This window comes from Podarcis gaigeae, assembly GCF_964106915.1.
Source record: "Podarcis gaigeae genome assembly, chromosome: 10".
In the NCBI taxonomy this organism is placed as follows: Eukaryota; Metazoa; Chordata; class Lepidosauria; order Squamata; family Lacertidae; genus Podarcis; species Podarcis gaigeae.
Genome location: NC_139686.1, coordinates 22,465,145 through 22,478,953, shown reverse-complemented (window position 1 = coordinate 22,478,953; position 13,809 = coordinate 22,465,145). Strand labels below are relative to the sequence as shown.

General features: G+C 45.2%; 1 protein-coding gene across 1 annotated transcript in view; it reads left to right on the top strand.

The window, feature by feature from the left end:
* The window catches only part of LOC310825980 (uncharacterized protein), a 38,280-nt gene that overhangs the window by 22,243 nt on the left and 2,228 nt on the right, over positions 1 to 13,809 (top strand). The window contains exons 11-19 of the mRNA XM_083700287.1: positions 316 to 401; positions 648 to 778; positions 2,340 to 2,399; positions 4,846 to 4,912; positions 5,702 to 5,796; positions 7,173 to 7,301; positions 9,186 to 9,300; positions 10,349 to 10,486; positions 11,711 to 11,877. Coding sequence (XP_083556413.1) covers positions 316 to 401; positions 648 to 778; positions 2,340 to 2,399; positions 4,846 to 4,912; positions 5,702 to 5,796; positions 7,173 to 7,301; positions 9,186 to 9,300; positions 10,349 to 10,486; positions 11,711 to 11,877 — 988 coding nt within the window. The remainder of the gene's footprint in view (positions 1 to 315; positions 402 to 647; positions 779 to 2,339; positions 2,400 to 4,845; positions 4,913 to 5,701; positions 5,797 to 7,172; positions 7,302 to 9,185; positions 9,301 to 10,348; positions 10,487 to 11,710; positions 11,878 to 13,809) is intronic.

The following is a 13,809-nucleotide window of genomic DNA, read 5'->3' as shown; positions in this document are numbered from 1 at the left end:
ATAGCTCTGCCAGAGCACCAGTCAGAGGGAGGGGAGCAGTTGTCCACAGATCCCTGCAGCCTCTGACACCCAAGCTCCAGCCAGTGGGTGCCCTCTAGGGGCAGGTTTTCTCCAATCAAGTCCCTGCACTTAAAAGCCTGAGCTGAGCTCACCTTGGATAACCAATGCATATATTTATTAAGTTTGTAGCATAGATAGGGCCACCTGATGTGTTTTCCACTTTTTATGGATAGAAAGATGATTAATTTGTGCTCTTCTCATATACAAATATAAAATTACTGGTTCTCATCCAGATTGCTCTTCTTACATTTGCAGGGAAAAAGGGATTACAGGAAAGGAGCTTACACCCTTCTTGCTGCAGAAGCTAAACAAGTTATCTCGTGGGGAGTCACTTAGATCCAGTATCCTTTCCTGAAAATGCTCGCTTCTTACTCCCCCTCCTCAAAATCCAATTGCATAATTTTTTCCCATGTTCTCCGTACTTTCTGGGAATCTTACACTGCCCCAGCGCAACATTACATTGACAGCATTCTGAGAAATTAAAATAGAGGGGGATCTTTGCACCAATTTTTTACACCTACTTTTCTTTTAGTTCTTGGGTTCTTCTGCTTTTATTTTCCTTTCATCATACCCTTCCCCATTATCAGATATTGCCTTGATCAAGAACAATGCCAAGGTGGGCAGCCGCATAGCTGTGGCCCTGAACAAGATCCAAAGAGCCCAGGGCTGGGGAGACGACTTGGCTCAAAATGAAAATGTATCTCCTGCACCAAGACCGGTGAGTGGCCTGCTCCGTAAGGGTCGCCACTCTCTCAGAGAGAAACAGCTTGGCTGCTGCAGCTCATTTGCACATCGCCTTAGCCTTGTGGTCTTGGCCTCGGGTTCCTCCAGGCAATGTGATGATTGAGCATTCATCCAGATTTCTTTGCACAAAGCTTACCTGGTGGTTAGACTATGTTAAATGAGGGTCTTTAGGTCAGCCACCACTTTTGCCTTCTCTAAGACTAGCAGTGCTTCCCTGCAAAATATTTTTTCTCAAATGGAGATAATCTCAGTGTAGGTAAAACAACACAAAAAGTCACAAATGTGGAGCTGAAATGAAGAGATCTTAAAAGTCATCTTGTCAAACTCCTCACTGATGCCAGTTTATAATGTATGTACACCAATCGTGCATGAAAACAGAATGTCTCTTTTGTCACAATGATGCTTGCTTGGAAATGCAAATGTTGCAGTCATCGAACAAGAAGAGCAAGGAGGCATGCCTCAAGGAAGTGCTTTTAAAAGCAGTAACTTATTTTGGTAGGAATGCCTAATGCATTTTCAACCACAGTCCATCCACAGGGGCACTAACACAAACTAACACATCCTTTTTAAAATGGATACTCAAACATAACCTCCAGCAAACATGTTGAGTTGTTTATCAGCTGTCTAATGTTGCATGAATATTGGACAGTGACTATCTTGAGAGTTTTTAAAAATGCAATTTGACATTCATTTTGTACTTTCTCTCTGGAGGTTGTTTATTTACAATTTGCATTAGGGCTTTGCATTTATTTACTTTTTTCAATATGTTCTTTGTTTTACTGCTCCTAAGGAAAACCTTTTGGTTGAAAAGCACTGACCATTCTTCTGCGGACAAAGTTGATTTATTTGCTCCCACTGCCTTTCAGGGAACCATCTCAAGGTGGCCTATGGAAGACTTTGAAAAGGCAACGTAATGTGAGGCACATATAGATAACAAGGTGCCCCCATGTTATGGACTACAACTCCCACCAACCTTTACCATTGGTCATGTTGGCTGAGGCTGATGAAAGTTGTAGTCCACAATATATACAACATATGCCACCACATTGCCTGTCCTTGCTGTGAATTTACTACTTTCAAGCATTGCTTGATACATGCCTCCTCCTTCTCTTGTCCGATAACTGCACACCAAGCTTTCAGTAATATGAGGGGCGTATCTAGATCAGCTTTTGCGCAACTTCTGATCCACCAAGCCAAGTGTTGATCATTATTAGCCCACCAAGGACTCAATAACCCTCCTTTGTTTCTACTGCCTCGGTGGCACTACAAAAACTGTGGTTGTCTTCTGCTTTGAGCAGGGCTGGGGAGACTGTGGCCCTCCAGATGGTGCTAGACCCCAGCACCCCTAAGGACCAATCCCCATGGCCAAAGGTCAGATTTGATGGAAGCTGGTGTTCAACGATGTCTGGACGGTTGCAGGTTCCTCAGCCTTGGCTTTGTGGGCATGTCCTGGAAGTAGGGCTCTGGAAGAAAGCTCTGCTGATGGCTTTCTTCCTCCCACCCACCCACCCACCCACCTCTTGTTTTCCTTTCAGGTGGTCATTGGTGGCATCAACGTTGATTTCATAGCCAAGGCAAGAGATGCAACAATAGTGGTAATTGCACCTAGCAATATTTAAGCTGCATTTTCCTTACCTTAACCTGTTGCTGTAAAGCTCATCGGATGCAAGGAGCTCACATGTCATCTTTCCAGACTATTAGGAAGTATAAGGGCTGGCAGTCTGGAGGCAGGCAGGTACTACCCAGGCAGGTAACCAAGCCTAAAAGGTGTTAGGCAAGCAAAAAGGTGTATAGGTGGTTAGAAATGGGCTGATCTGGGCAGAAAGAATTGGGCCATCTGAGGATTTATACCAGGCATAGGCAAACTCAGCCCTCCAGATGTTTTGAGACTACAATTCCCATCATCCCTGACCACTGGTCCTGTTAGCTAGGGATGATGGGAGTTGTAGTCCCAAAACATCTGGAGGGCTGAGTTTGCCTGTGCCTGATTTCTACAGATGTTGATGATGTTGATGTGAAGGCTGAATTTGTGTCATCAGAGAAGTGAAGGCGAGGGAAAGCAGTCTTCAGGGTGCAATAGAAAAGCCCTAGCTCACTACTTTTCCCAGGTATGTCTGTCTGCCCCACGAGAGCAGCTCAATAATTCATTTATTTAACAAGATTTATAACCCACCTAATCAACAAAAACCTCTAAGTGGTTTACATAAAACAATATGAAATATCCATAAGAAGCATACCATTAAAATATAGCTTTAGAAAGGTAGATCTAAGATTTATTGAAATATACCGTATTTTTCGCCCTATAGGACACACCATCCCATAAGGTGCACCTAGTTTTTTTGGGGGGAAATAAAGGGGGGGAATTTTTTTTTTCCCAGGCGCGGGGCTGGGGCAGGGGAAGCCCGAGCTTCCCCCGACCCCCAGCCCCCAAACAGGCAGCTCTCTGCAAGCCGTGGGAGCCCAGCGCCGGGCTCCCGCTGCTTGTGGAGAGGTCTGCGAAGCCTGGACGCTCTGAGCTGAGCGCGCGCAGGCTTCAGCATGCAGGCAACTCTCTGCAAACGGCGGGAGCCCAGCGCCGGGCTCCCGCAGCTTGCGGAGAGGTCCGTGAAGCCTGGAGAGCAAGAGGGGTCGGTGCGCACCAACCCCTCTCGCTCTCTGGGCTTCAGCGAAAGCCTGCATTCGCCCCATAGGACTCACACACATTTCCCCTTCATTTTTGGAGGGGAAAAAGTGCGTCCTATAGGGCGAAAAATACTGTAAGTAAAACCAGCAGTTTTGGAACACATGCCTAATAAGTTGGTGTTTGGGTGGTGTCCTACCACCCTTCTGAGTAATACCCCTCCCCACCTTCTCACTATATAGAAGGGTCTGGAAACTTCTGTTTCAGTGTATCTGAAGAAGTGTGCATGCACACGAAAGCTCATACCAAGAACTGACTTAGTTGGTCTTTAAGGTGCTACTGGAAGGAATTTTTTTTGTTTTGTAATGCAGTAGTTTGTCTGGCAATTTACCACAGTGGTGCAGAGAGTAAGCTACTTGTTTCCTGCTGCCAGAGATGCCAGCGCCCTACAGGAGAAAAGAAGGGAGCATTCTTCCATAGGCAGGTAGCAGCAGCAGCAGCAGCAGCAGCAGCAGCTTAACACTGCCTTATGGTGCCTAGGTGTGGTACAACTTGCCTCCCAGCCACTTCTTATGGGTCACAGGTGTTGCTATGATAAAAATGATGGTTGTCATCATCATACACATGGACCCATGAGGTAAGAGAAATAAAAACGTTCCATAATAAGTGATGAAAACTCTGCAGAGTGCGGAAAAAGAAGAGGGTTTAAAGCTGATAAATAGAGTTGTTCGCCCTATGTCATCTAGTGGAACATTTGATGCCAAGTGATGCGACACACCTCTTTGGTGAAAGTGAGCAGAGTTCCCTAGCCAAATGTCTGGCCACCTTTCTGATTAGCTGACAAGTGGATGAAGACAGAAATGGAAGATTGTGATGGTTGTTTAATTAACAATTAACTAAGAAAACACTTCTTAATCCTTGGAGACAGAGAAGAAAAAAAGTACAAACCATGATGAATGTTGGCCTAGTAGACAATTGGATTTTATAGATTTTCCATTTCTAGAAGAAATATGGGAACCTCAGCAGATGACAGAAATAAGTTTAGTGTAAGGAATGGCTATAGCCTAGCTCATTTTGGATGGGGAAGGACCATAGGTGATTGTCAGAGCACCTGCCTTGCATGCAGAAGTTTTGAGGCTCAATCCCTAGTCTCTTCTTATCGGGCTGGAAAAAGCTCCTTTCCGAAATCCTTAAGAGCTGCTGCCAGTCAGAGTAGACAATGCTAACTAGATGGATCAATAGTCTAAACTTGGCAGCTTCCTGTGTTCCAGTCCCATGAGATCACATAAAATGGAATAGTCTCCGGAGAACTTGGGTTTAACTTGAGCCAGTGTTGACATCAGTAGCATTATGGTACCATCTGAGAAAATCAAGGCATATCTCATTTTTGCCCCGTTCTGTTGATTTCTCTGCATTTGCAGGGTGGAGGACAGACAAATCCATCAACAGTGAGACAGTCGTTTGGTGGTGTGGGAAGAAATCTAGCAGGTAATTCATTCTAATTTTGCTCTCTGCAGGGATATACTTGGTCCAGCATATTGCTATGCTCAGCCCCCACATCACTGAGCTAGAAAGTTCCAGGGTCTCAGCTCTCCCCAGGTTTGTTGGGAAGGAGGTCATTGGATGGTCTTGTTTGGTGCTTTTTGATATTTGCTTTTTATTTACAAATAGACAGGTTGAGCATAGTTGGAGATCTAATGTGGGGCCAAGTCCATTGCTCCCAGATCTCTATGGAGACAGCCGGCACCCCAAAACACTCTCTTCTGGCACTTCCACATGACCTGTTTATTGAACATTCATCCTCATTTGTTTGCAGGGAGATTAGACAATGTGTTCTTTATTGCAAAAGGTCCAATCTTTTGGGGATGTGGATTTGTTGCGCAAGACCTCCCAACCAACAACATTTGTGCAACTTGAATCTGTCAGTATGCGCTTGAATCCTGCCAGAACATAATGAGTCTGAGAGTGTTACATCTTTCGTAGTCTCCCTCTCAAACTGCACCCTCTCCTCACATGCAGACCTAGACTGCATCATCCTCAGTAAGGAGTGGGGAAAGGGCATCTCTCAGGTATTTCCTAGCTGTTCAAAAGACAGATTATTGATCCTGAGCTAGATGGATAGTTTGGCCTGGTAAAAGGCACTTTCCTATATAAATTAAAAAGAGTGCAGTAGATATTTCACTGACAGATGACCCCAGAATGCTTCTACCTTGACTTTCAGATTCTAGGGTTGTTGGCAGATAATCCAGCTTTGTTCCATTTCTCTTCCATTTTCAGATTGCTTAAGTCGTCTTGGGAAGACCCCGTTCTTTATCTCTGTCATGGGGAAGGATGAGCATTCAGAGTCCGTCCTACGCTACTGCAAGCATATGGTAGCTGACAGCTTATGGTTATTCTAAACTAATCCATAGCAGGGTGGCTGTTTTTCATACTGCAGATCACAAAATTTCATCATTCCAGTCCCAGGGACCCACTCTCTGCTTACTATGAGATTCCTTATGGGAGCTCTTCATTTTAGGGACACAGGAAGCTGCCTCATAACTAGTCAGAGGTGAGGTCCATATATAATAATAAGAATGTTATTAATTATACCCCACCCATCTGGCTGGATTTCCATAGCCACTCTGTGCTGCTCAGTATTGCCTTGGTCCTGTATACCTGAAGGAGCGTTGCCACCTCCATCGTTCAGCCCGGACACTGAGATCCAGCACCGAGGGCCTTCTGGTGGTTCCCTCATGGTGAGAAGTAAAGTTACAGGCAACCAGACAGAGGGCCTTCTTGGTGGTGGCGCCCGCCCTGTGGAATGCCCTCCCATCAGATGTCAAGGAAATAAGCAGCTATCTTATTTTTAAAAGACATCTGAAGGTAGCCCTGTTTAGGGAAGTTTTTAATATTTAATGCTGTATTGTTTTTAACACTCGATAGGGAGCCGCCCAGTGGCTGGGGAAACTCAGCCAGATGGGCGGGGTATGAATAAATAATAATAATAATTATTATTATTATATAACTAGAGATGCCAGGGATTGAAGCAGGGACCTTCTGTAGGCAAATCAGATGCTCTGCCACTGAGCTACAGCCTTTCCATAGGAGGGAAGTTAGAGGAGGGGAATCTCAGATCCACCTGACCCTCCAAACTCTCCCCAAACTACATCTGCCTCACTCCAGGTCACAGCCCTGAGTAAGCAAGGGCTGGCTGGAATGTGTCTTTGAAGTCTGATAATGGCTCTTCCTTGTCTGGACAGAGGACCAAGAGGGGTGTGTATATAGAAAGCAGCCCACTGTACCAATTTTACATTCCTTTTTCTCCCCATTGGTGTGTCAGTCCTCCACCCACCACTGGAATGTCACCCTCAGAAGGATGTCCAGAAGGGATGCGGCTCTCTGGCCTAGAATGATTCATCGCCCCTCTTTTAAGCTAAAGAGAATGTGGAATTGAGGCAGCAGATTTAGAAGGCAGCAGGAACGAGCTGGGGAAAGTTGAGAGGCCTGCATGCTCCAGGGCCAGGGATATCAGTGAGACCCAGGTGCATCTGGGATGTGCCTACCTGTCCCAGTCTGCTCCTATGTGACGTTTCCTGCATTAACATTTGCTTCGTGGTGTTATTCAAAGGTCTCCTTGAACTGGAGGCCAGATTCATCATGCAGATGAGGAAGCACATTCACTAGCTGGGCAGGCGCCGGTGCATTTTGCTCTGAATGAGCTGCAGTGAACAGAACACTAAATTTGTCTTTCTCCCCTTACCTTGAGGACATGAGAGGTGTCTTGCGACTGGAAGGGCACAGCACAGCCACCTATTGTTCCGTGTTCACAGGCAGCGGAGAGCTCTCCCTGGGCTTGGGAGACATGGACATCCACCAGCAGATCACCGAGCAATACGTAAGGCCCTTCTGCGTGCGGCGTGAAATCTCAGTGCCTCTTTTCTGCTTATGGTGCCCTCTGCTTTCCTAAGGGGCAGAGGATATTTTCTCAGGGTACCTAGGAGGGAAACAAAGGGGAAATCCAGAATTGGGTAATTCTGGAAGGCGGCACTGGGATGGAGTGCTGAAAGCCACCTTTCTGCCACTGCCGCCTCCACCCACAACTCCTTCCAGACTCTGTGTTTTTAGGACGTGCCGAGCTGTAGAAACGCAGCTAAACACAGCCTCCTTGGTGGCTGAGGCGTATTTTTGGGACACTTAATGGAAGGGGTGATTAGGAGTGATTCAGGTGCAACCCCACCCTTTCCCCCATTAATAAAAAAAAGCTTGTTGGAGGAAAAAACTCAAGTCTGCACTTAACAGCTGATACTGTTTGGTTAAGAAGGTATGAATGCCTACCAGTAATCCACTTATCAACAAGACCCTTAAAAGACTGGAGCTTAGCTCCTGGAAAGAAAAAAGTGGTCATTGTTCCCACCCTCTCTCCACCTTTTTCCGATCCCCATTTCATTATTAAAGGAAGGAAAAAAGGAGGCACAGCTATTAAAACAATATATGATTCCCTTGGATTCCCACAGAATAACACAGCAACAAAAGCACCTCAGAATTTCTGCCGGCTTCTGTTGATGGACGCTGATTGCAATGTCGCCTTCAGTGAATGCAAGAGGCTGCTGGAGCAGGAGTGGGGAGCCTGCTGGACTACAAATCCCATCAGCCTGAGCCAGGGATGATAGGAATGGCAAGCCAGCAACCTCTGTATGATCAGAGGTTTCCTACCCCTGACTAGGATGCTGGGCAAAACATTAGAAAAGTCTACACTACTTAACTCATATAGCAGGATTGGGACTGCAATCTTATGCCTACTTACCAAGGGGTATCCCACTGAAACCAGCAGGCCTTACTTCTAAGTAACCATATGCTTCTACTGCTTGTTTTAAAATAACGTGAATGCCTTGGATTTGTTGGATCCAGTTCATGTTTGTTGAGAACTAAGCCCCATTATTTCAGTGGGGAAGGCATCTGCCTAGACCAGGCTTCCTCAGCCTCGGCCCTCCAGATGTTTTGAGACTACAGTTCATATCATCCCTGACCACTGGTCCTGCTAGCTAGGGATCATGGGAGTTGTAGGCCGAAAACTTCTGGAGGGCCGAGGTTGAGGAAGCCTGGCCTAGACCTTGGAGACCTCCTTCTGAGGCTCTGCCAGATGACCTGGTCATGGAGCATCCTGAATTGCTTGTGCAAAGATGGCTCAATATCTGCTCCTTACTAAGCATCCTGATGTGTTTGTAGGTTGGCTATATGCCGTCTCATCACCATCCCACATTTTTATAGTGTTTCCCCATCACTTTCCTATCCACAAAAAGTTCATTTTTGTCCTAGCTCCAGTCCCAGTGTGAGTAAGAATGTAAGCTTTTTTCCAAGGCTTACAATGGCATAACTCAGGCTACAGATACAGATCATCTTAAGGCACAGCTGTAGAGTTCAAGAATGACATCAGGGTTCTTGAGACCAGGACTATGGAGATGATTCAGCAGCTGGTCCCACTCATCCCACCAGAATTTAAAGCTGAGTCATGGCAACACTCACTTGTGGGACTCACTTTCCTTTGAGTTTGGTGCACTTGGAGCTGCCTGCTTCTGCAAGGGACCTGCGTCTGTTGCTGATGGTGGATCTGCAGCAGAGTGATGTCACTGGGAGCAGCCAGAAGACCCTGGCCAAGCGGAATATGCCCAGCCACAGAATTTCCTTCTTTTACTTTAGGAAAAGAGGAACATCTCATTCCTGGAATAAACATGAATTTCCAATTGCCAATATTGTCTGTCTCTCATGCAATTTCCTTCAGGTGTCCACGTTCAAGGAGACTCTGTGCTCAGCCCCACTTGTGTGCATTGATGGGAATGTGCCCGTGTCCACTATTCAGTATGTCTGTCAGATTGCCAGGGAACATCACCTAGCAGGTAAGAAGGGACACTCACAAAGCACAGCCTAAAATGCATTGTGTTTTGTCTATCTACCTCAGTATTGTCCACACTGACTGGCAGTGGCTCTCGAGTTTCAAGCAGGGGCCTCTCTCAGCCCTGTGTGGCAACATTGTGGATATTACTGTCAGGAGCTTGGCCTGCACTCGAGTAGGACCCTGGCAGAGACACATGCCCAACTGGCATGTTCTCTCCCTCCTGGTCAATCGTTTATTTACATATAAACACACACGGAGCACTGCAACATGGCTCCCTCTCTCTCTAGCATCAGACAGCAAAGAGAAAAAGAACAAAGGGCAATAGTCCCACTTCATAGAACACAGTAACAGAAACATCCTGTCTCCATCACTTCCCACTCTGTGGAGTCAAAACATATACCATCTTGTGATAGACAAAAATCCCATGACTGCAATCATGGAGCAGGAATTCTAACAATTACCTGAGACCTTCTGCCTGCAAAGCAGCTGCTCTATCACTGAGCTACATCCCTTTCCACCTTCTCCTAGTAAGGGAATGTTCCCGGCATCATCTCACTCTGGCTTATTTTGCTACTTATTTCCAAATCGCAGAAAAACTATTAAACTATTACACTCAACGCCCTGTGTTCTGAGAGAGGGTGGCATATAAATAGAATCTTGATGACAATGATATATATATATTCTTTGCATTTAGCTCTTGTACAGTAAATCAACATTTTAAGAATGCAATGTGATGAAATCTCAAGTGAATATGAACCCTTGTATTTGAATAGTGACATCTGTAAATGTCAGTGGAGGGCTCATCCGGGCTTCCTTTTGTGCTGTGTTTCTAGGCATAGGTCTGGACCTTAAAGCTCTATGTCCAAGCTGGTTTTTTGTGTGTGCCCTGGTGCTTTTCTCAGCAGCCAACCAGATTTATAGCATTGGTAGTGCCTTGGACATTTTAATAGGAAGGCAATGTCTGTAAACTAGACAGATGCATCATTGAATACGTATGATTCACGTTTGTCGGGTCAGATCGACTAACCCCATTTGATGCTTTTCTGAAGTGTGTTACGAGCCGACAGATGAGGACAAGGCTTCTAAGCCATTCCTTTCAGAAAGCTGGAGAGCCCTGACCTGCATATCTCCCAATCTACGGGAACTAAGAGCAATCAACCGGACCCTGGGACATCCTGTTTCGGCAGGTGAGGCACTGTTGAGAGTGGAGGCTAGGAATCTTTTGTCCCCTCCATCAAAGCTAGGAATATACTGCATTTGCTTTATATACTGAGTCAGACTGTGGCCAAACTATCTTAGTATTGTTTGTCCCAGGTTGGGAACCTGTGTGCTCCAGGCCACACCTGCCATCAGCCCTGATCATTGGCCATGCTGGCTGGGGATGATGGGAATTGTAGTCCAGTAGCACTATGGGTTAAACCACAGAGCCTAGGGCTTGCTGATCAGAAGGTTGGCTGTTCGAATCCCCGCAACGGGATGAGCTACAATTGCTCGGTCCCTGCTCCTGCCAACCTAGCTGTTCGAAAGCATGTCAAAGTGCAAGTAGATAAATAGGTACCACTCCGGTGGGAAGGTAAATGGCATTTCCGTGCGCTGCTCTGGTTCACCAGAAGCAGCTTAGTCATGCTGGCCACACAACCTGTACGCTGGCTCCCTCGGGCAGTAAAGCGAGATGAGCACCGCAACCCGAGTCGGCCATGACTGGACCTAATGGTCAGGGGTCCCTTTACCTTTGACACCTGGAGGGCCACAGGTTCCCCATTATTGATGTAGAACCATGCAGTCTTACAAACACATCTGTCACTGGATCACCATCTGTCCACCACCACCATTGGTGGTGCCAGTGCGGTATAGTGATTAAGAGCGGTAGACTCGTAATCTGGTGAACCGGGTTCGTATCTCCGCTCCTCCACCTGCAGCTGCTGGGTGACCTTGGGCCAGTCACACTTCTTTGAAGTCTCTCAGCCCCACTCACCTCACAGAGTGTTTGTTGTGGGGGAGGAAGGGAAAGGAGAATGTTAGCCGCTTTGAGACTCCTTAAAGGGAGTGAAAGGCGGGATATCAAATCCAAACTCTTCTTAGTCCCTTCCAGCTGACTTTTCCTACCATGACCCTACCTAGGAAAAAGGTTCCCCACTTGTAGCCCAGAATGACAAGACAATGACGACAATATTATGTATAAAAATACTTGTTTGTCGCCATTCCGTAAAATATATCAAAGCTGTTTACAGCAAAACTCTGTGACACAATGGCTCAGCGCGTCTGGCTGTTAACCAGGAGGTTGGTGATTCAAGCCCAGCCAGGGATAGCTGTGGGCAGGATTCCTGCACTGCAAGACTAGATGACTCTAGGGGTCCCAATCCTATGGGTGGCACTGATGCTCTGTGACTAATTTTCCTTCATTCTTAAAGATATGCCATCTACATTGGAAGATGCTGTCAAAACCTCTCTGACCCTGGCCCGGCCCTTGCTGGGAGAGTTGCATTGCGTAGTTGTGACACTTGGCCAACATGGTGTCCTGGTTTGTGGCCGGAACATGGATGGGAGGCTCTCTCTTCGCCCTGGAACTTTCAACAAGGTAGGAGCAAGAGGCAGCAAACGTGAAGGGATAAAAACAGTGAAGGCGGGAGCTACAGGTAAAAGGTGCTTGACAGGCAGGGAAGTCTGACGCAAAATTCTACATCAAGCACAATTTCCCAGAGTTCCTTGGGAGGAAATCTTTGACAGTTAAGCATTAAAAATCTAGGGATATTGTGGCAACTTAAGCTGATGTTTAGCTTGCAGATTTAATATACAGAATAAGAGAACAAGAAGAACATACGTTTAGAGATGATTGGAAAATGTTTATTGAATATATGGGGGGAAATTGTGTACACTTGAAAGTGTTGGCAGCATTAAGATAAATTCAGCAGTGTAAATAAGTTTTGATGCGATGTAATAATGGAGTACTGAATGGTTTAGTATATGTAAAATATACAGGGATTTATGATCGGCAAAATGAACCATGGCAAGAGAAGAAGGGAAGTCATTGGTATTTTAAGGATGATTAAATGAGTATTCTAAATTGTAACACAGAAAATTTAATAAGAATTCTGTCTATCTAGGGATAATGTCAGTGTAGGCAGAAATTTGACCCTGGGAGACGGAATTCAAATATTGCAGAGAAACTGAAGCTATTAAAAATGTTGTCCCATCCTCACTTTGGTTTTTGAGTTTTCAGTAGATTGTGTAGGCAAAGGGAAGTTTTTCTCCGTCTTTCATAACACTAGAACTCATGGACGTCCCATGAAGCTGAATGTGGGAAAATTCAGGACGGATAAAAGAATGGACTTCTTAAAAAAAAAAAAATAGTTATTAAATTTTCCAATAAGAACATACAAATTCAAAACAACTACAATAAAAACAAACACAAACAAAAAACAACAAGTATAATTTCAAAACTTATTTTCTCAACCTTATTTCCCCGACTTCCTCAAAGCTCACCGTTTTGTATTCTAGTTTCATTATCCCATCAGCAACTCCATTCCCTTATTTCCCCAAAATTTCTTACTAATTCCATTCCTTTTCTTACTCTAATGTCTCTGAAAACCAATATTTTTAAATCCATGTCAATCTAGCATTCTTTAATCTTATAATAATTGTTAAGATAGTCCTTAAATTTCTTCCAATCTTCTTCCACTGTCTCTTTCTCCTGGTCAAAAGAATGGACTTCTTCCCACAGTGCATAGTTAAATCTATGGAGTTTGCTTCCAGACAAGGCAACGATGGCCACCAACTTGGATGGCTTTAAGGGAGGAGAATAAGACAAAGGCTATCACCGGCTACCATACCAATCCACCACAATGCTGTGCCTCCACTGCTGGTCAGAGTATGCCTCTGAATGCCAGCTGCTGGGAGTCACAAGTTGGAAAGAGAGCTGCTGTACTTGGGTCCTCCTCTCAGTCTTCCCACAGGCATCTTGCCTGGTTGCTGTGAGAACAGGATTCTGGATTAGAAGGACCATTGGCCTGATCTGGCAGGACTCAACCTTTGCGAACATGAGGACCAGTAACTTTTCTCAGAAAAAAATGATAACCTGAGATTTTCAGAGTAGTCAATATTGCTGTTATGGACCAGTTTCAGTCTAAGAAAGGATTCATGAAGCAGAGTACATGTGTATACCCCTTAAAAAACAAATAAATCCAGAAATCCCACTTTTCAGCTATTTGGTGAAGGGAACTTTTCAATCTTGTTATTTCCGTACTTTTTAGATCTGTTGTACTGACTCTGCTGTCAAGTTGATGGTTTTATTCAGGACAAGATTTAATCTTTGTTTTATGGTTTTAATTGTTGACTTGCAAACCCCCAAACTTTTGTTATTGTGTGGTACCCATCAAAATGTGTTGGGGGGGGGGCGGCGGAACTTAGCCATATTTGCAAATAGATTTCTGGATGTCCATTTGCAAGTATGGCATTTGAGAATGAATTTTCTTGGGTTATCACTCCTAAAATAGAAATCAGCTTCACCTGT